General features: G+C 41.7%; 1 protein-coding gene across 2 annotated transcripts in view; it reads left to right on the top strand.

Annotated features, from left to right (window-relative positions):
• Positions 1–23983, top strand: part of LOC137645733 (zinc finger protein ZFP2-like) — a 480606-nt gene that overhangs the window by 160176 nt on the left and 296447 nt on the right. For both annotated transcript variants that reach the window (XM_068378620.1, XM_068378621.1), the window contains exon 5: positions 21809–21959. In XM_068378620.1, coding sequence (XP_068234721.1) covers positions 21809–21959 — 151 coding nt within the window. The remainder of the gene's footprint in view (positions 1–21808; positions 21960–23983) is intronic.

Below are 23983 nucleotides of genomic sequence, written 5' to 3'. Positions count from 1 at the left end.
TTTATTGTAGAAAGTTTTCAAGGAAGTAATAAAAATTACAAGGTTGACCATGCAAAGTATTCCAGTATTGATAGTGAGGTCAAAAGAAAAGCTAGGAATGACTGGAGAGAATATTTAGATAGTAAAGCAGATGAGACTGACACAGCTATGAATTCAGGGAGTGGCTATGGTGTAAGAATTGCTTATAGGATTATCAATGAAATCTCTACTGGGGAAAAGAAGAAACATACACCTATCAAAAAGAGAGATGGATCTAATATAACAACAGAAGAAGAAGAAAGATGAAGTTGGATGGAACACTTTAATGAGGTTATGAATAGTAGATATGAAGGGACTGATTTGATTGATATACCTGAAGCTGATGAAGACATTGATATGCCCATGAATGAATTCACTGTGTTTGAAGTCGAAGCTATAAATAAAAAAACTCCAAGAGATAGAAAGCCCCTGGAAACGATGGAATAACTGCTGAGATGATTTTGGCTGAAAATGAAGTGACCCCCAGAATACTTACAAGATTATTTTGTAGAATGTGGCATGAAGAGGCAAAACCTGATGGATGGAAGTTGTGAGTTTGGATAAAATAGCAAAAAAGGAGACCTGACTAACCTGCAATAATTACAAAGGCATCACAATTACGTCAGTTGTTATGAAAATAAATAGTATGCTTATACTAGAGGCTGGAGAGAAAAATTGATAAAAACCTGAGATATAAACGAGCAGGATTTCGAAAAGGTAGAAGTTGTACTGAACAAATTTTCAATTTGAGACATATTGTACAGCAATGTGTAGAATATAGAAATCCACTTTAATGGCATTTGTGAACTATGAAAAAGCATTTGATAGTGTGCACCGGCCAATTTTGTGGAGAGTCCTGCATTATTATGGAATCACTCTTAAATGTGTGAATTTGATTAAGTCTGTTCGTGAGCATAACATGTGCAAAGTTAATGTTAATGGAGTACTTTCAAATGAATTTCCAGTGAGCAGCAGAGTACTTCAAGGGAATGTGTTGTCACTTCTGTTGTTTATCCTCCTCATGGATTTTGTAATGCGTAGAACAGTTGGAGATAGTGGTGAAGGATTGGACTGGATAGGTAATAGGAAATTAGCAGACTTCGAGTATACTGATGATGCTGTCCTTATTAGCAGAACCCCACCGGGTTTGTAATGCTTTCTTACAAGAATGCATGAAATATCACACGCGGTTAACTTGAAGATGAATAGAAGAAAGTCAGAGATGATGAGAATGGAGTATGCAATGGAAGATGAAATATCATTGGAAGGAGAAAGGATTAATGAGTTATAATCATTTAAGTATCTAGGAACTGTGATCTCCTGTACAGGGTCTTTAGAATTAGAATAAAGTGAAAGATTGAAAAAAGCAAATTAGACAATGGCTAAGTTGAGTAAAATATGGAAATCAAATCGCCTGAAATTGCATATAAAAATCAGACCATATATCAGTTTAGTGAGACCGGTGTTACTGTATGGACATGAGTCGTGTTATGGCAATGAAACAATCTCCAATAGATTTAGTAGATTTAAGAACAAAACCCTCAGAAGGATATTGGAAGTTAAGTGGCAGGACAGGACTAGAAATGAAACTATAAGAAAGATTACTCGAGTGCCATATGTGAATGAGATGATGATGAGGGGTAGATGGAGATGGTTTGGGCATGCTCTTCGCACTTCCCAAGAGAGATTAGTTCGCCAAACTTTCAACTTGGCTCCACAAGACACTAGAAGAGTTGGAAGACTCAAGCCTACATGATTGAGGACTATGAAGCGTGAAGTAGGAGAAGTATTGATTTAAAAGCTCAAGATAGAGGTGACTGGCGAAATCTAGCCGAGACCCTTTGCATCAATAGGCGTAGGAGGAGATGATGATGATGATGAAAATTTGTCCAGATTTAAGTAAAGAAAGAGAAAAACTAATTTTAAGAAAGAAAATAAACACACATGTAATATAAGAAAAAAACCTGATGAGTTTAGTTTAGCAATATGAAATAGGTTCTCCCAGCTTTATGATGAAATGGAAGAAAGCAAAGAAGAAATGAAAAATAACTTAACAAAATTTGTATTAAAAATCAGCACACGAATTAGTTGGAAAGGTTTCTAATCAAGATCAAGGAAAACTATCAGAAAAGATAAAAACCTAATAAAGAAAAGATAGAAAGTGAGGTTAAAATCTAAGAGATGAAATAAAATTAGCTGAACTATCCAAAATGTTAGAGAAATTAAAAACCCAAGACATTCGGACCAAAATTGAGGAAACACTATAGAAATGAAGAAACATCAAATTGATGACAAGAAGACTTGGAACAGTGTTGTAACTTAGCGTGTATTAATAATAATAATAATAATAATAATAATAATAATAATAAACGGATTTTGAGCGAAGCGAAAAATCTATTTTTGGGTGAGATGGCCATGTCGTCCTGATGGAAGGTTCCTTCAGTAGCTTCCTTTGGATATATATAACTACTAAAATATTCCCAGAGAATTAAACTAAAGGTTTTCACAGAATTCTAACTTCTGGAGCGAGTATTCTAAGGGTTATCCCTTTAGAATATCGTATATCAACAGGGGACGCATGCATTAACATGTCACATGGCTATCTGCACCCCACCTAGCGTTTACACTTCGAGGGGGAGATGTGGAGAGGGAATGTGGGAGGTAACTGAGGGGCCATTCCAAAGTTACTCTCCCTTCGTCACTGTTACGATACTCGCAGCTGCATGATGTCACGTCCGCCCGCTTCATTCCGTTCTAGCCATAACCAGCCTAGGCGATACAGTACAGCAGGGAGGGGCCTAGTAGGCTGAACTGGAACAGTTGGGCGGGTCCATCAAGACGACATGGCCATCTCACCCAAAAATAGATTTTTCGCTTCGCTCAAAATCCGTTTTTTGGGCTCAAGCCATGTCGTCCTGATGGAAGTGTACCAGAGAATTAATGTATCGTGGATTTGTTTCCAATTTAAGTGCCTGGTAGTCCGAATAAACGTTCCGTGGTCTGGTGACCAAGAGACCGTGACATCTCCGTTAAATGTCACTACCAGAGGCATTACAATGACCTGGCGTCCCGCCCCCCTGGCGAGGAAGGTCCTAGTAGGACAAGAGGAACATCTCGAAGTAATCTGACGAAGAAAGACTCACCTGGATAAGAAATCGTGCTGGTCTCAAGACAGAACAGAAGGGTAAGTATTTGTGTAGGAACAAATTTATACCATTAGGTGAGTACATAAGAGATAGTAGGTATACTAATCATAATAACTCTAGAATAGGTTCAGTAAAGTGCAAACAGCAATATATTTTCATATAAAAATAGGAGCGAAAGAGACGCATGTTGTAAATAAAATGAATATTTTATTTGAAATTTGCATGGAAATATGAAAATTTGTGTACAATAATAAAATACAATAATAGACATAGATATGGTAAAAGCTGGTGGTGCAGAATCTGAAAGGGAAACAATCATTTCTGTAATCACTAGTTCCCGAGGAACGTCAGTCTTTTAAGTCAAGATACACTTTATGTTCGAGAACATGTGGCACACGTGTACGAATCTATGTCGTTTCACCTTGGTAAAGGACAGTCCATTAGTGACACTAAGTGTTCCCTGAAATCACTATGTATCGCACTAGGGTCAACACAGGCACCCGTTTGAGTTATAGTCCCGAGAAAACTCACTGTCCTACGCAGCACTAAACAGCAGGTTTCATCACGCTACCTGCTGCCACCACGAATCTCTTAACTTCTTGTACCTGCTTCGAATAGTGTTTGAAAAACACTCTAGGGGACTTCCAGCCTGTGAAGGATTGAAGGCTTTCGAAGTCCATTCCTTGGAAGAAATTTAGGGAAGAGGCGACTTTCCTGGGATCGTGACCTGCGAGTGTTCTGTCAGGATCCGCTCTGCGAATGAAGTAGGTGATTTTCGCTCTAAGTTGTTTTAGTGACAGGTCGCTGCCCGACGTTTCTCCTTTGAAAAGCTGTCCTCCACCAGAGTCAGAAGTTCTTCGAAGATAGACCTTAAGACTCTCCACAGGGCATAGAGAGACATCTTCCTTCAGGGGTCAGATTCTCCAAGGGCCCCATCTTTTGGTAGGAAGTTCATTTTTAGCGAGAAACGTGGGGTCGGGGAAGAGAGTAAGTTCCCCCGTGTCGGCGATCTGTATCTGGCCCTCTTCTCTTGATAAAGCCACTATTTCACTGACTCGGGCTCCCGAGGCGAGAGCAAAAAGGAAGATTACTTTCTGAGTCAAGTCCTTCAGAGGACAGGAATCATTGTCCAGGCTAGAGGCAAAATGAAGCACCTTATCCAGGGACCAGGTGATGGGTTTCGGTGGAGGTGCTGGACGGAGTCTAGCGCACGCCTTCGGAAGTTTATTAAAGATCTCGTTGGATAAATCTATTTGGAAGGCGTATAGGAGTGGTCTGGTAAAGGCTGATTTGCAAGTGGAAATCGTGTTGGCTGCCAAGCCTTGTCCATGAAGGTGAATAAAGAAGGACGTGCAAAAATCTATGGAGATTTCCGAAGGATTTTTTGCCTTGACGAAGGATACCCACTTCTTCCAAGATGATTCATATTGTCTTCCAGTAGACTTTGTTTTATATTCCTCTAGGAAGTCTAAGCTTTTCTTCGAGATCCCGAACCTTTTCCTCACGGCTAGGGAGAGAAAATCATGAGATGAAGATCCTTGACTTTCTTTGATGAAGCGAAGACAGTCGACTTCTGCACCTGTTGGGAGAGAACTGGGCCCGGCAGAGGGATCAGTTTGGGCTATATCTCCAGGACTAGGGGGAAACAATTGCTCCGGGGCCACTTGGGAGCCACTAGGGCTGCTGTCCCTTTGAAGGTTCTCAATTTGGAGAGGACTTTCATCAGAAGGTTGGGTGGGGGGAACAGGTAAATCTCGGACCATCTGTTCCAGTCTAGGGACATGGCATCCACTGCTTCCGCTTTGGGGTCCTCGTAAGGGGCCACATATCGAGGAAGTTGCTTGTTGTCGCTCGTCGCGAAGAGGTCGATCTGTAGTTCCGGGACTTGACGAGAGATGAAGGAGAATGATCTTGCGTCTAGGGACCATTCCGACTCTATGGGGTTTGTCCTCGATAGAGCGTCCGCCGTCATGTTGCGGAATCCTTGTAGGTGAACTGCAGACAGGTGCCACTTCTTCCTGTCTGCTAGGCGGAAGATGGGTAGTAACACCTGATTTAGGTGGGGCGATCTCGAGCCCTGACGATTGAGACATCTGACTACCACCGAGCTGTCCAAAGTTAGACGGATGTGTATCGAAGGACGCGGGGATAATTTCTTCAGGGTGAGAAGAACCGCCATGGCCTCCAAGATGTTGATGTGAAACGTCTTGAATAGGGGAGACCATGTTCCTTGAACTTGTCGTTGGTGGGAGTGGCCCCCCCAACCCTCCAGAGAAGCGTCCGTGTGGATGTTGAGCGATGGAGGTGGAGGCTGGAGAGGGATGGATCTTTTCAAGGTCCTTGCTTCTGACCACGGGCTGAGCAGGGAGCGAAGCCTATTTGGTAGGGGTCTCTTGAGGTCTCTTCGAGCGACGGATGCGTTTCGTCTCCAGACTCCTGATGCATCCTTTAGCTGTGCTCGTAGCGCTGGGTTTGTGCTCGTAGCACTGGGTTTGTCACTGAGGCGAATTGTAGTGCGCTGAGAACTTGCTCTTGCTGTCGTCTTGAGATCCGTTTGGATTTGAGAAGTCTTCTGACAGACCCTGCTATTTCTTTGCTTTTCTTTAATGGAATGGAAAGGCGGTGTGACTGAAGGTCCCAATGGATTCCTAACCATTGGAACTTCTGAGCTGGAGCGAGGCGAGACTTCTTGGTGTTTATCTTGAAACCCAGATGTTCCAGGAATTGGGTTACTTTGCTGCAAGCTGTCAAACACCTTTCTGGCGAAGTCGACCAGACTAGCCAGTCGTCGAGGTAGGCCATCACTTGGACGCCCTGAAGGCGTAGCTGGTGGACGATCGTGTCTGCTAGCTTGGTGAAGGTTCTCGGAACCACGTTGAGCCCGAAGGGCATGGCTCTGAAGGCGTAGCTTCTTCGATTGAGCCGGAATCCTAGGTAGGAGGAAGCGTGGTGGTTCATTGGGATGTGCCAGTAGGCATCCGCCAGGTCTATTGACCCCGTGTAGCCCTTGGGAGGCAGTAGGGCTCTTATTTGTTGAAGAGTCAGCATCTTGAATTTGTTGTTCACAATGAACTTGTTGAGGGGGGGACAAGTCTAGAATGACTCTGAGTTTGTCTGAGTCCTTCTTGGGAACACAAAACAGTCTTCCCTGGAACCTGGTGGACTTAACCCTCTTGATCACCTTCTTGTTCAAGCGTTCTAGGACATATTCTTCCAAGAGGGGTGTTGATGGCTGGAAGAATTGGTGGAAGGTTGGAAGTGGTTGCATCCAGCTCCAACCTAGTCCCTTCTTGATGATGCTGTGTGCCCAAGGATCGAAGGTCCAGCGATCCTGAAAGAGGCGAAGTCTTCCTCCCACTAGAAGCACTTCATTGCTTCTGGTTTCCCGAGGACTTGCCACCTCAGCCGCTAGCTCCCCTTCCTCCTCTGCCCCTGGAGGGGCGGCGCGAGGAGTCTCTGCCTGAGCCTCTACCTCTGGGACGAAAGGTAGTTGACTGACGCTCGTAGGCAGGGGTAAAGGCCGGTGATTGTGACACCACCGGTTGGGGGACCAACTGAAAGGTCTGTTGCGGTTGAGAGACCACTTGGGGAGTAGCGGGAGCCGGAAACTGGGGTTTTTGTTGACGCTGCTGGGGTCTTGGTTTGGAGGATTTGGAAGATTTCCTCTTAGGCTGAGGGCCTTCGTCCTGGGAGGATTTCCTCTTTCGCGACATGCCCCATTTGTTGAGAAGGTTCTGATTCTCAGAGGCGGCCTTGTCGACTATCTCTTTCACCAAGTCAGAGGGAAAGAGATGTTTACCCCAGATGTTGGAGGAGATGAGTTTCTGGGGTTCGTGTTTCACTGCCGCGTTGGCAAACACGAACTCTCTGCAGGTTCTTCGGGACCTGATGAAGCTGTACAGGTCCTTCATCACAGTCACTAGGTGGGTTTTTGCCAGAACCATATAGAGGTCTGGGACCCTAACGTCCCCAGCCATGACCTCAAGCTGAATCTGGTGAGACAGGGAGGCAGCCAGTCTCTCCTTGGTCTCTTGCTCCCGACGAAGAAGGTGGTCATTCAATTTCAGGAGGTCCTCGTTAAACTGACGTCCAGCTACGTCAGGGTCCAGCTTCCCAACCTTGAAGGTGTACTGGATATCTTTCCAGAACTTGTCGTCGGGGGGAAGGGCGAGGGAGAAGGGCCTACACTCCTCCAGGGTAGGACAGGGTTGTCCTTCTTCCACCGCCTTCATGACCGCATGGAAGGCTTTTTCCACAAAGGGGAAGGATGCGGAAGAGGGAGCAAGAAAGGACGGGTGCTTCTTGCTTAGAGCTGGCATTTTCGAATTTGTAAAGCCGCGGCTCTTCAGGCAATCTGCCAGTAAAGCTTGGGCCTTTGAGTGATCAAACACGATCACCTCCTTGGGCTCAGTCTCCTCCTTGGAGGCCGGTTCGGTCTTAAGTTGGACGTAACAGTCCGGGTAAGCTTCGAAGTTCGGGAAGAATTCCACTTCTTCCAGGAGGATAGACCCTAGCTTGTCGTTTATGAAAATCTTGCCAGTTGTGATTGGCATATGCTCGGCGTACCTCCAGGGGTTAGACTCCGAGCAGGAAGGAAGATCCTTAACCGAGATCTTCTTCGGTTGCCTCAATTCCAAGAAACGACTTGTAATCTGGGCGGAAGGCTTACTAAGCCTCTCGTCCATTAAGGCCACCAATACCCGGATTGCATCTTCGGTGGCAGGCAGCATGGGCTGCGGTGCGGCGGAGGTAGAGGGGACTGGCTCCTCGGTCACTACAGGAGCTGCCGAAGGTGGAGGGGCGACCTCGCCCTCCGAATCAGGGTATTCCACCTGATCCTCTTCTTCCTCCGGATCCTCGCCCATGAGGGTCCTCTCTGTGTCGTCGGACACGTCCGACATCTTCTCCACCTCGTCTAGACTACACTTGCTAAGCGTAGTCTCGATGTCCGGTTCAACGGGCACTTGAACCAATGGGATCTGATCCTGGGGGATCAAAGAATCTGCTGTCGCTTTCGGAAAAATGATGGCCCTCATCTTCACGTTGGGGAGATACGGTCCGGCAGCGTTTTTCTGGAAACTGCGCACCCACCTGTGCAGTTTCTCTCGAGCATTGTCAGTGGCTTCTAAGGACGGGGGGTTGTCAAATCCCTCGTCAAGGAGGCCTTTGCAAACTGGGCAGGAGACTGGATCCCAGTATTTGAGGTTGCCCTCCTTTGCCGTACAGGGGGCGTGAGTCCGACACGCACCGTGCCCGTAAAAGTCCGGGCAGCGGACCGAGCAGAAGGGGCTTTCACATTTCACGTACTCCTCCTGTAAAAGAAAGAGAACATGAGTACATGGAAATAGAGTCATGACTTACATTACTCTTAAATTAAGATTCCTTAATCTAATTATTAAACTTAGAATTGTGTTATGTGAGCTCCGGATAGGTGAGCTAGAAAAGAAGTAGGAAGACACATACTTGTGAATCCCGTCCAGCCAGGTACCGCGACCTTTTCTGCTGGCAATTCCTTAGAACCTGAGGTTATAGGAGAGGGAATGGTATCCCTATGGGGAAGCCAGACTAGGTTTCCTTATAAAGGAATTGTCTGCAGGGTAGAGAAGGTCTGAGATCGCTCAGAACTTAGATAAAGGAGGGGAAAGAGGATAAACCCCTCAATATTTGGGAAGGTCCCGGTAAGAGACTACACTGAGAAGCACAGAGTATGCTGGAAACATTGTATGGTACACTCATACAGCTCAGACACTGTCTTCATGGAATGAAACAGCAAAGAAGATCAGTCTGGCTATATGGATGTATAGGTCGACTGCCGGCACGGGGCCGGCAGCCGGGGGGAAGGGGTGCTTGTCCCTGGAAGCCACGGCGGGTTGCCGGCAAGCCGGCGGCAAGTCGGAGGCCTGGTCCGGCGGGGTGAATCCGTCAAGGCTATGCACTGAATAGCAGAGAGATAGGAAACACTTATAGGGGAGACCGCCGGCACGGCGGCAGGTCTCCGGCAGGGCGGAGGCCTCCGGCTGCCGGCGATGGTGAACCTAATTGGGTACATAGGATGGAAGGTGTCTGAGAAGCCGGCGGCAGCGGCCCGGCGGCGGCGGCAAGGGGCGGCGGTTGCCGGCAGGCTGGCGCCATGGATGGTCCTCAGACAGGAAGTCCTATGAAGTAGGAAGGTCACCGGGTGTGCTGACGACTAGCGGCGGCAAGGAGCGGCGGCCCCCGGCAGCCGGCAGGGTGTTGCCTTAAGTAAACCTGAGATAGGAAGGTCCTATATAGTAGGAAGTTACCTGGTGTGCCGGCGGCAGTCGCCGACAGGCGGCGGCGGCGACAGTGGACCAGCACCATGATAGGAGAGAGAAAGAGAAGGAGGGAAGGAGGAAGGGTAATGTCCGATACCCAACCGGCTTTCCTCCGAGAGGAGTGTACTCATGATAATAAAAGTCAATGACAATTCTGCTGTACTTATACCTGTCGAATTCAGGTATTTTGTACTTAGAATTGAAATTAACCCATCTTCACCATCATAGCTAATTGGTAGTTTGTTACTTGGTATTCGATTAATGATAAATTTTTGTACATTTAGGTGTGTTTTTTTTTCATATTCAAATAAGCCATATATTTTTGCTACATTAATGTCTGGATTCTCTTAACGATCTCGGGATCAAAGCCCCAGGCGAAATCACACAAAGACAAGAGCAAGTGACCGGCCGGGAATCGAACCCTGGTCGGCAAGCTTGTATAGACAGTGACTTAACCACTTGGCCACGAAGAAAGATAAAAGTCAATGACAATTCTTCTGTACTTATACCTGTCGAATTCAGGTGTTTTGTACTTAGAATTGAAATTAACCCATCTTCAATATCGTAGCTAATTGGTAGTTTGTTACTTGGCATTCGATTAATGATAAATTTTTGCACATTTAGATGTGTTATTTTTCATATTCAATCAAGCCATATATTTTTGCTACATTAATGTCTAGATTCTCTTAACGATCTCGGGATCAAAGCCCAGGCGAAATCACACAAAGACAAGAGCAAGTGACCGGCTGGGAATCGAACCCTGGTCCGGCAAACTTGTAGAGACAGTGACTAAACCACTTAGCCACGAAGAAAAATAAAAGTCAATGACAATTCTTCTGTACTTATACTTGTCGAATTCAGGTGTTTTGTACTTAGAATTGAAATTAACCCATCTTCACCATCGTAGCTAATTGGTAATTTGTTACTTGGCATTCGATTAATGATAAATTTTTGCACATTTAGGTGTGTTTTTTTTTTTCATATTCAAATAAGCCATATATTTTTCTACATTAATGTCTGGATTCTCTTAACGACCTCGGGATGAAAGCCCCAAGCGATATCACACAAAGACAAGAGCTTGTGACCGGCCAGGAATCGAACCCTGGCCCGGCAAACTTGTAGAGACAGTAACTAAACCACTTGGTCACGAAGAAAGATAAAAGTCAATAACAATTTTGCTGTACTTATACCTGTCGAATTCAGGTGTTTTGTACTTAGAATTGAAATTAACCCATCTTCATCATCGTAGCTAATTGATAATTTGTTACTTGGCAGTCGATTAATGATAAATTTTTGAACATTTAGATGTGTTTTTCTTCATATTCAAATAGGCCATATGTAGGTACATGAAAAGACACATTTCACATGTACTAGTATTGTCATGATTATTATTATTGTATGTATCATTTACTGCATTATCATGATTACCATTATTGTACGTATTATTAACTGTATTATGTACTTTCAACTATTATTTCAGATGTTGCATATCATTAGATTAATTCCTGTAATGTTATTGATATGATATGGCAACATTGAGTCAGTATTGGCAACACTTATCTGTTGTGTTCCCATGATGCAGTCTGTTCGTCTTCGTCCCCTTAGCTGATAAGTTATTTTTCCTTGTGTCCCACATATCTTTTGTATTTACTCTAATAGACGTTGAGAACCTACTTTTTAAGTTGTATCCTTGCCCCACCAATTAAGGTTAAGGAAGTTATCAACACGTACAGGGCGCAGTGAACTTACAGTGTCGTATTAGGAGAACTTTCTTCAAGACGTGGACAGCGGGAACCAGCCGACGCCATTAATGGACTCTCAGTTCAAATGTGAATTCGTTGTAATTCGATTTACTCATATTTCATGTGCAGTGTAGTGATGCAAGTTAACAGTGAAGTGTTGTGCAGTGCATTGTGCTTTTATAGTGCTCTCTTTTTTAAACCCAGTGTTTTTGCTGTGCTATTTCAAGAAGCAAGCAAATAGTCTGTTGGGACTCTGTCGGAGCATGCGTGACCACATCCAATCTCATTCATAGTCACGGGGTGACTGCCTGAGGCAGAGTAGCTGCTCCCCTCAACTCGGAGTCGCTGGGGGACGTGTTCATGCACATGCGCACACGCTTGTATTAAACATTTCTTATTACTAGTGTTTTAAAACAGTTCGTGTTGTTTTTTATAACTTTGTTGGAACTGTATTTTTACCCACCGCACATCGCAAGTAATAATGGCCTCGAAAGATATACTTGCTGAACAGTTAGAAGAGCCCACAGAAGAGGGACCATTCAGCGATGTGGGTGCCCACAGCGTCGATGCCGCCCACGCCAACAGTGTTGGGGGAGTGTTGGAGAGCGCTGCCTCTCCCACCCCACCACTCTTGAGTCCCCACTACTACCCCCCGTCTGCCTCTCAAGCTACCGGGACTGATTTCCTCGCTTTAATTCGTTTTTTAGAGGAATCTCGCTTGTATGAGGATGAAAGAAGAAGAAGGGAAGACGAAGCAAGAAGACAAGAAAGACAACGTGAAGAAGAAAGAAGAAGGGAACAAGAAGCAATTTGCCTAAGAGAGGATGATCTTAGAAGAGAAGAAGAAAATGCAAGATTTACAGCTCTCATTCAAACTCTTGCCCCGATCATCCATTCTCATCCAGGCAACCATACGCCTGGCACAGGGGTGAATTCTAACTCCAATCAACCCGCTCTTCCACCTCCACAGAAGGCAACAGCCCAAACGCCACCCCCACTGAAGGCAGATGCAACATTCCAAATGTTCAGGGAATGGAGACGCCAGTGGGATGACTATGCTGTTATGGTGGATCTTTCTAAGCTTCCACGTGAAAAACAAATGATCCAGATGAGGATGTGTTTAACCCTTGAAACACAGCGTGTTTTAGAACACACACTGCAGATTTCTCCCTCTACAGGTAAGTCTGTAGACAAAGTCCTGGATGCTCTACAGTTGCATATAAAGGAACTAAGGAATGAAGTCCTTCGCCGAAGAGAGTTGCTTAGCTGTAAGCAAATGGAAGGAGAATCTTTTGCTGATTTCTACGTGAGACTTCGACGCATCGCAGAAGAAGTTGATCTGTGCCCAGGTAATGCCGCTGCATGTGAGACCCAACTGAAAATGATTATCTTGATGGGCATTCGAGATGCAGAGTTGGTTCAGAAGTTGATTGCCTTGGATGCCAACTCTCCTCTTCAAGATTTCGTCACAACCTGTCGATCATATGAGGCAGCTAAAACTGCAACTTCTGCCATACGTGGCCCACCCAGCCAGTTGTGTGCCGTTTCAGCCTACAGGAGAAGCAAGAAATCAAGCGGGAAGCCTCCACCTTCGCCGAAGTCCTCTAAGCCTGCCGTTTTATGCCAGTATTGTGCCCGTCAGCACGAACCTGATAAATGCCCTGCTGCCAACAGTACCTGCAAAAACTGTGACCGTGTTGGCCATTGGTCCAGGACGTTGAAGTGTCCTGCCAGCAAAGTCCAGTGCCGTCATTGTCACCGTATTGGACACTTCGATAAATGCTGCATGGATAACAAGAAAAATGGTCATCGTGACAGATCTTCAAGCAACAGTGGTGCCTCTGCAGTCTCCAACAAACAACAAGATTCACGGACCAGCTGTCGTCGCTTAGGATCACCTTCCACCATCTCCAAGATGCCCAAACCTATCTGGGTCCTCTTGTCATCTGGTGATGTTAACTCTCGCATCAAGATGTTACCTGACACAGGTGCTGACGTCACCGTTATCGGACAGCAACACCTAGACACCATGGGTATATTCAGGAGCTGCTTGCAACCACCTCCACCAAATGTGACGTTCACGACGGATGGATCTCCGATGTCACCTGCTCTGGGTATATTGCAAGCTACCCTTACCTTAGGCAAGCGATCATGTCTTGCCAGGATTCAGGTTCACGAAAATGTGGAAGTTCCACTTTTATCCTATGGCCATTGCCAGGAATTGTCCATAATATCTTCCGACTTCCCCAAACCCATTTTAGAAGTCAAACATGTTAATAGATGCAAGGAGCTGCCCATCTCAGCAACTACATCACCCTCAGCAGCCAAGGAATACTTTCTTCAGGAATTTAACCCTGGATAGGTACGGTGGGTCGTTTGCGACCCCGAGCGTCAAAAAAAAACAGGTTTTTCTCACGTGACTCACCCCTGTGACTGAATTTGTGGGTGATCGACCTGCAGGAGGTGTCTCCCCTACACGCTCTAGTAGTGTCCAGATGTGCATTGCTGTAGCTGTACTCCTTCCCCGATTTCTGAGACGCGTCGGGGTCGTTCGCGTCCGAGTTTACCCTTCTGAGGTAGTTTGCATAATTATCAAAGTTATTACGTATTATGAAATTGTCGTAGAATGGTGCAACTTGTATAGGTTATCAGTTGTGGAAAGTCTTGGTGGATTGTTTGGTTACCATGTGCATGTTTTTTTTTTTAGTTAAAATGTCGTTCATCACCACGAGGACCATTTTACCGCGAGTGCCCCTTTTTCATTTTTTTGCCAAGTCATTTTTCCGTAAGATATTGCCAAATAGTGTCGTAAAACTTTTGCTTGTTTAGTGTTGGAAAGTGTGTCTAGATGATCTGGCTACCCATGCATGACTTTGTTTTTGTCAGATACGACGTAGTTATTGGTATATTGGGTATTTAACTGCGGTTACCAATTTCTGTTTTTTTTTTCAATATTTGTAAAAATTACTACGTAGTAAGGAATTGCCGTATATTATTCATTTTTTTTTCATGTTTATGTGTTAGAAAGTGTGCCTTGATGGTTGGGCTAACACGTGCATGTCTTTTTTTTTATCTGAGATGTCGTATATTAGAATGTCGGGCATTTTACCGCGAGTGTCCCTTTTTAATTTTTTTAAATTTTTTTGCCAAGTCATTTTTCCGTAAGATATTGCGAAATAGTGTCGTAAAACTTTTGCTTTTTTAATGTTGGAAAGTGTGTCTAGATGATCTGGCTACCCATGCGTGATTTTGTTTTTGTCAGATACGACGTAGTTATTGGTATATTGGGTATTTAACTGCGGTTGCCAATTTCTGTTTTTTTTTCAATATTTGTAAAAATTTACTACGTAGTAAGGAATTGCCGTATATTATTGATTTTTTTTCATGTTTATGTGTTAGAAAGTGTGCCTTGATGGTTGGGCTAACACGTGCATGTCTTTTTTTTTTATCTGAGATGCCGTATATTAGAATGTTGGGCATTTTTCCGCGAGTGCCCCTTTTTATTTGTTTTGCATTTTTTTGCTTAGTCATGTTACCGTAAGGAATTGGCAAGTAGTGTCGCAAAACTTATATTTTTATAGTGTTGGAAAGTGTTTCTAGATGATCTGGCTACCCATGCCTATTTTTTTTTTAGCCAGATATGGCGTATATATAAGTATGTGTTCGATTTTCCTGTGATTGCCATTTTTTCGTTTTTTCCCATTTCTTTCAAAATTACTACGTACTAAGGAACTATCACAGAGTAATATTTCATTTATATGTTTATTTGTCGGAAAATATGCCTTGATGGTTTGCCTAGCACGTGGCTGAAATTTTTTTTTTCTGAAATCCCGTATATTAGAATGGCCATTTTTCCACGAGTGCCCCTTTTTATTTGTTTTGCATTTTTTTGCTTAGTCATGTTACCGTAAGGAATTGGCAAGTAGTGTCGCAAAACTTATATTTTTATAGTGTTGGAAAGTGTTTCTAGATGATCTGGCTACCCATGCCTATCTTTTTTTTAGCCAGATATGGCGTATATATAGGTATGTGTTCGATTTTCCGGTGATTGCCATTTTTTCGTTTTTTCCCAATTCTTTCAAAATTACTACGTACTAAGGAACTATCACAGAGTAATGATTCCTCTAGATGTTTATTTGTCGGAAAATTTTGTTTACTTTTTTTTTGATTGAATATCATCAAATTTTTTTAGCTAAAATATTGTTTTACATTTTTTTTTTTCGATTTTATTTCCCTTCAAAAAAATTTTTTTGGGTCAGAATTTTAATTTTATAGTCGTAAAATAATCGACAATTATCCAGCAACCCACCATACAATTTTTATGCATATCCAATAATAATTAGATTAGTAAATAACACCTTGAAATTGACATACCCTTCCTACATTTCAAGTGGCAGATTAGGGAGTCTGAGTCAGTGTGGTTAGCGGCCATTTTGTGGACATATCCGAAGCGTAAGCTGCCCTATCTATATATATTCTTGTTCCCTATAGAATTTGTGATATTTTGGTATATTTTTACCTGCATAAATATCATATTATATATTAAATATATGTATTTTTTTACGAAATTTCCAAGTACTCAAAAAATTACCTTTAGATATGGCCCCTGATATAAATGTAATTTACAAAATAATGAAGATTTTTTTACATATTTCTATTTTAGGATAACATATGTTTATTCCCTAAAAAAATTAGCCACTTCCTATTTCATTTGGGTACCCAAAAAAATTCATGAAATTTGGACAATTTTTTTTGGCCAAAAAAAGTTACCCTTTTTTTCTCATTTAGGATCTTCACCTCCATGGGTCTGACTTCATCCAAAATACATCAAGATGTGTCCTAAACATTCAAGAATCAATTCCTAAAAGGATTTGTGTATATATGTATAAACTTTTTTTTTATGAATTTTTATGTCAGGTCTTTTTTTTTTTCTACTTAATTTTTTAAAATATTTATAATAAATAGTTTTTCTGCAGATGAGTAGTATTTATCTTTACAGTTGTTTTAAGCATTCATTGAAGTTTTTTTTGGCAAAAGAAAAAAGGAGGTTACTGCAAAAACTGATTTTTCAAGAATTTTTTTTGGCGTCGGGGTCGTTCGCGTCCGAGTATACCCTTAAAGGGGTGTCCGAGGACCGTACCTATCCAGGGTTAAAGATGTGTTGGTCTCAAAAGAAGATTTGCAGACAGCTCCTCTCAAGCCCATGGCTGGTCCTCCCATGAGAATCCACCTAAAGGATGGTGCAGTGCCTTTCGCCATCCACACCCCAAGACAGATTCCATTTGCTTTCAAGGACCAAGTCAAAGAAGAGCTTGATTCTATGGTGGCCCAAGGGATAATCAAACCAGCTGGTGATGACCCTTCAGTTTGGTGCCACCCTCTTGTCGTCGTCGCCAAGAATGGAACCGGCGTACGTATCACCGTCGATCTAACAAAGCTGAACAGCCAAGTTTCTCGTCCAGCCCACCCTTCGCCCACACCTTACACGGCTATTCGTAGTGTGGACCGGAAGTCTCGTTTCTTCACCACAGCTGATGCTCTTTACGGGTACTGGCAGATGGAACTGGCTGAAGAGGATCGTCACTTAACCACCTTTATTACGCCATATGGTCGGTTCATACATTGCAGAGGACCGATGGGCTTCACAGCTACTGGAGATGCCTTCTGCCTGCGAGGTGATATGGCCCTTCAAGGTGTCCAAAACTGTGTTAAGGTGATAGACGACCTCCTTCTCTACGACGAAGACTATGTTACCCACCTTCATCGTATCCACAAAGTGCTCACCAGGTGCCGGAAGTTCGGGATCACACTCAACAAGGACAAATTTGTGGTCGCTGCCCCATCTGTGAACTTCTGCGGATACACGCTCTCAGGAGACGGCATCTCAGCTGACCACCAGAAAGTCAGTGCGATCAAGAATTTTCCGACCCCTGCTAACCTGACGGACCTCAGATCGTTCATGGGATTGGTCAACCAGTTAGCAGAGTTTACGCCTGACATCTCCGTTGCAGCCCATCCTCTACGCCCCCTGATGAGTCTCAAGAGAACATTTGTCTGGACTTCTGACCATGATGAAGCCTTTCAACGTGTCAAGTTAGCCCTCACTAGTCCACCAGTTCTCGCCCTCTTTGACCCAGACCTACCCGTCGTTCTTCAGACAGACGCTTCACGCCTCGATGGCATTGGATATGCTCTCCTGCAGGACCATGGTAATGGACACCTGCGTCTAGTTCAGTGTGGTTCTCGTTTTCTCGCCGATGCAGAGACACGCTACGCTACCATTGAGCTCGAGATGCTAGCCGTTGTCTGGGCAATGTCAAAGTGTAGGCTATACCTAGCTGGCCTACAGCACTTTACTCTGATGACGGATCACCGACCCCTCATCCCTATTCTGAACAGTTATACACTGGATGCCATCGAGAACTCTCGTCTCCAGCGCCTCAAGGAGAAGATCTCGCCCTACATCTTTACAGCTGTGTGGCGTGCTGGGAAGATGCTCTGTGTTCCAGACGCATTGTCTCGAGCCCCAGTCAGCCACCCCACACAGGAGGACGAAATCTCAGGTGCTTCTTCTGCCGCTCATCTTCGGACTGTTATAGCCATGAACACCGTTACTCTTTCAGACGAATCTTCAGCTCAGGATGCCGACCGGATACTTCAGGATCTTCGTGACGCAGCGAGAACAGATCCTTCGTATACGCGTCTACTCAATTGTGTCACATCAGGATTCCCTCGCAACAGATATGACTTGCACAATTCTTTACTCCCATATTGGAAACTACGTGCAGATCTCTACGCCGATGGTGACCTCGTCCTGTATGGAGCAAGAGTTGTAGTTCCTGTCGCCCTTCGTCGCCGCACCTTGTCCCACTTGCATGACAGCCACAGGGGTGTGGAAGCAACCAAGCGCAGAGCAAGGCAGTCTGTTTTCTGGCCCGGTATCGATTCTGACATCGATAATACAGTCGGAGCTTGTGAGGCATGTCAGACATTGCAGCCATCTCAGCAGCAGGAACCTCTACTGAATGATGACAATCCAACAAGACCCTTTGAGTCAGTTTCAGCTGACTTCTTTGTTGTTGCAGGGAAGTCTTTCCTAGTTGTCGTCGATCACTTATCAGGATGGCCTGTTGTCGCCCCCTGCAAAGGTGATACTACTGCATCTAATACCATCAGGATCTTCTGCCGCTACTTCCGTGAAGTTGGTGTTCCTCTTCGCCTTAGGACAGATGGAGGGCCACAATTCACCAGCGCAGAGTTCAAGGATTTCATGAAGAGATGGGGAGTTCGACACATGGTAACCTCACCCCACTACCCACAATTGAATGGTCATGCCGAAGCTGCTGTGAAGTCAATTAAGCACCTCATACTGAAAACAGCCCCGTCTGGCAACATCGATAATGAAGATTTTGACCGTGGATTGCTGGAACTCAGGAATACCCCTAACTTTACAGGATGCTCCCCTGCCCAAATCCTGTATGGCCGTCCTCTGAGGTCATGTATTCCTGCCCATCCAAATGCATTCTCCAAGGAGTGGCAGGTCAAGACTGACGACTGTGACCACCGTGCTGCCGCCCGCTACGAGCAGGTAAAGACCCATTATGACCAGCATGCCCACTCCCTGCCCAAGTTGAGCGTCGGACAGCAAGTTCGGATTCAAGACCCGACCTCTCATCGTTTGGACAAAGTTGGCATTGTCATGGGCCATGGAAAGTCAAGAGACTATCAAATTTGTCTCCCTAGTGGTCGTGTGTGGTGGCGTAATCGCCGATTTCTTCGTCCATTGCCACCCACTATTCGTGACCCCTCTCTCCCTGTCCCAGTGGCCCCTTGCCAGGACCAAGAAAGAAAGTCCTTAGTCACCATTCCTCCTGTGAATCCACGTCATTCCCAAAGACTCATAAAAAAGGAGTCCGCTCGAGAATGCACTACGAGCGTGAGGGGGAGGGAGGTGTAGGTACATGAAAAGACACATTTCACATGTACTAGTATTGTCATGATTATTATTATTGTATGTATCATTTACTGCATTATCATGATTACCATTATTATACGTATTATTAACTGTATTATGTACTTTCAACCATTATTTCAGATGTTGTATATCATTAGATTAATTCCTGTAATGTTGTTGATATGATATGGCAACATTGAGTCAGCATTGGCAACACTTATCTGTTGTGTTCCCATGATGCAGTCTGTTCGTCTTCGTCCCCTTAGCTGATAAGTTATCTTTCCTCGTGTCCCACGTATCTTTTGTATTTACTCTAATAGACATTGAGAACCTACGTTTTAAGTTGTATCCTTGCCCCACCAATTAAGGTTAAGGAAGTTATCAACACGTACACCATATACTTTTGCTACATTAATTTTTGGATTCTCTTAACGACCTCGTGGTCAAAGCCCCAGGCGAAATCACACAAAGACAAGAGCTTGTGACCGGCCGGGAATCGAACCCAAGCTCTTGTCTTTGTGTGATTTCGCCTGGGGCTTTGATCCCGAGATCGTTAAGAGAATATAGACATTAATGTAGCAAAAATATATGGCTTAATTGAATATGAAAAATAACACATCTAAATGTGCAAAAATTTATCATTAATCGAATGCCAAGTAACAAACTACCAATTAGCTACGATAGTGAAGATGGGTTAATTTCAATTCTAAGTACAAAACACCTGAATTCGACAGGTATAAGTACAGCAGAATTGTCATTGACTTTTATCTTTCTTCGTGGCCAAGTGGTTTAGTCACTGTGTCTACAAGTTTGCCGGACCAGAATTCGATTCCCGGCCGGTCGCAAGCACTTATCTTTGTGTGATTTCGCCTGGGGCTTTGATCCCGAGTTAGTTAAAAGAGAATCCAGACTTTAATGTTGTAATAATATATGGCTTATTTAAATATGAAAAAAACACGTCTAAATGTGCAAAAATTTATCATATATATATATATATATATATATATATATATATATATATATATATATATATATATATATATATACAGTATATATTTTACATATATAGACACAGATATACCTACAAATACACACATACACACACTCACACACAAATATATATATATATATATATATATATATATATATATATATATATATATATATATATATATATATATATATATATATAAATATATATATATATATATATATATATATATATATATATATATATATATATATATTATAGATAGATAGATAGATAGATAGATAGATAGATAAATATATGGCTCTATATCACTGACACTCGGGATTGTAATCAATTTAGATATCAACTACAATGGGATTTAATACCAAATTCTACCTTTGTGAAGGTATATCCATTAGAAATTCATTTATGGTAATTTGCATTTGGCTGGGCAACGATTCGAATCTATGCCCGAGCCGAAACATTACCTGTATGGATGACTTTACTAATTCGATATTAAATGCTATTGTGGATATATTCATTTTATATATATATATATATATATATATATATATATATATATATATATATATATATGTATATGTATATATATACATACATATATATATATATATATATATATATATATATATATATATATATATATATATATATATATATTATATATGTATATATATATATATATATATATATATATATATATATATATATATATATATATATATGTGTGTGTGTGTGTGTCTGTGTGTGTGTTTGTGTATATATATATATAATATATATATATATATATATATATATATATATATATATATATATATACATATATATATATGTATATATATATATATATATATATATATATATATATATATATATATATATATATATATATATATATATATAAATTTGTGAGTTTGTTTCACTGTGCGTTTACTCTTTTATATATCACTAGTTGTTTTAACTACACTGTACATTTTTTGATGCTGCCTCTTTGTGGCGTACTAACATTAAACAATGGTGAGAACTGAATTACTATCGAGCAACCTTGACAAATTTCCAGTTCCAAGATGTGTGTCGTTTACACGTTTGCGGGCTCAGTAAATGGGTCATCTGGTGGTAGGATATCTATGAATTTTTCCTTTTTTTATTTCCGTTCAACAGAAATACTTCTAATAAGGTAATGAAAATCAAACTAATGGATAATGGCAATCACTGATGGCTTGTCAAGCCACAGATTCTTTGTTTTTTCACTGTCGACTTCGGATTGTCTCCAGATTGTTTAAAACTTGGATTCTTAGTGTGTTTAAATGTGATTTTTTTAAAAATTTTATGGTAACTATTGTGTAGGTTTTTCAAGGAAATCTGTTTTTAATCATTTAAAGTGTCCAATGATGCTCCCGTTGTGTTGATGTTATACCTTTGTAAAATAAGGAAAATATCTTGGAAAATGTGTATCAAATATTCAGTATTTATTGATAATATCTTTTCCATGTTTTGCAACCGTTAATTTCATACACATTTGCTAATCCCGTTAGATGAGACAAGAGTTTTAACAAAATAAATAAATTGTTCTTGGAAATGGGAATGAGAGCAAAGGGAGCAAAATAATGAAGTTCTAACCTGTATTTTATTTTTTCATCTAATTGTACTTCCTTTTCTAGGTTCAATCTGTTCATCTGATGATATCAGCTGATCCAGGTTTGATAAGTGGCATGAATTCTTTCAGGAAAGCTGAATGTAGAAGCAAAATTGAAAATGAATTTAGATGTAATATTTGTATGAAGGGATTCCGTTCAGCATTGGCATTACGCAGTAAGTACAAAATTTAAAGATATATTTTGCTTCATAAATACAAACCTTTTACTTTAATTAAAATCAATATGAGAGGCCATCTAGTTAAGTAAAATACTTTAAAAGATGAAATATTAATTTTTATGCTCACTAATGAAAAGTGCAACCGCTCAGGGATTCATCATAACACTTATGTAGTCACTTCACTCGACGCTTTATTCTTTCCATACTAAAACCCCCAAACACACCTGGTATAATACCTGAAATAGATTGATCTAATCACAGTTGCATGATTACAAAAATAGCTGAAATTGAACATTTCGTTTCATAAAAAAAAAAAAAAAAATGTAAAAATTAACAATATCCAAATTAGTTCTAATCAGTAATGCATTTCCAGAAGTGTACCAATCAATAACTTATACTGTCTTAGCTACAGATTGTTAGTAGACTGTCTTCTCAAACATATGATAGACAATTCAGAGGGCCGCAAAAGGATTTTGTTTATGACAATGCGGTGGATACTCTTCATTTGTTGAATGTAGTAGGTGGGGGCGTTTGAATGAATCTCCTCTGTAACTGGTTGTCCGAGAAGATTGTTTCACCCAACAACCTTCTCTGACACATAAAAAGAGACCACAGACTGAGTGAGTTACCAGTCATCCTTCTGTTGTAGAATTTTTGAGCTAGTTTATTATCTGTTGTATCATCGCAAACAGTGGAAATGATTAAAGATCTAAATTTGATCAGTCTTGTAACAGCGCATCTTTCTTGCAAAGGAATGTGGGTTCCGGAACTGGTGAGCAAAATACTTCTATATTTTTTGTTTAGTGAGGTTGGAAACGTGTCTACATTCGATCGACTTCGTTATTTCCAAATTTCAAGATATACTGACAGATGTAGACAACATTTGTTTGGAAGAATCTAAAGTTTCCTTATTAACTGATCTGCTAAGATGTTGGATTTTCTTGGAATAAAATAAGGGAGAAGGTTTATGCTTGTCCAATTTTTCCAAGTCAATAGTATATCTGGTATTAGACCTTGTCCCCTTTTGGTTCCAGATATAGTTCTTCCCTATTTCCTGGTCTAGAAGAGCTTTGAATATTGCTCTAAAACATTGGTTATTGATATAAAGAGTTGAATCCTTTGTCATATACATGTACTTCCCTGACAGATATAAAAGATCTAGAGTTGCTCCAAATCCTTTCTGTGCATCATATGCAGACAAAAAAAAGGGTCTGAATTTTTATTTCCAAGGAAACTCCATGGGATAACTGCGTTCACCCATCCCACCATCTCAACAGTTGAAATTTGTTCTTCACTGGAATTAAGATTGTGTCTGGATCGACTATTATGTTCCAATCTAGATTTGAGGTGAAATAGGAAAACCGTCATCTTTAGGCGTTCCATCAGAATGAACTACTGTAAGAAAGTCTTGGACCCTAGAAGTTTCATCCATTTCTGAACTGGCATAAATTTCAACCTTTTGCAATTATTCAACAATAGAAGAAAAGGCCGAATCATTTTTCCTGACAAATAAAAACCCGAAGGTGTGCTTATGCTATCATCATTCCCAAATGTATAATCTTTTGAGTTCAAACCAGAAGGGACTTCTTATATGGACCAGATCCCTAACCGTTCCATTAACTTGAGCAACCACACTTCCTGATCTCAAATCCTTTCCAACGAATCACCGAAAATAGTCGATCATTTAGGTATGAAAAAAAAAATCATAGCCTCTAAGCTCTTGATCATTTTTAATTGGGGTTGGTGAACACTTAAGAGACATTTTCTGAGACCACAATGTAGGCATTTTAAGGGGTGTGACTCAGCCCCATTGAAACAATGTTATTTTGAGGTTACTTCAAACTCATACTACTTTCTTATATATCGACAGATCTCTTTCATAAAAACCCAATAGAAAGATATCAAAGTTTTACATAGGAGTTTTATATTCCATTTTATATATATATATATATATATATATATATATATATATATATATATATATATATATATATATATATATATATATATATATATATTAT

The sequence above is a fragment of the Palaemon carinicauda genome, chromosome 8 (genome assembly GCF_036898095.1).
Source record: "Palaemon carinicauda isolate YSFRI2023 chromosome 8, ASM3689809v2, whole genome shotgun sequence".
NCBI lineage: Eukaryota > Metazoa > Arthropoda > Malacostraca > Decapoda > Palaemonidae > Palaemon > Palaemon carinicauda.
The sequence above is the reverse complement of the archived record's forward strand: the minus strand, read 5'-3'. Positions and strand labels throughout refer to the sequence as shown.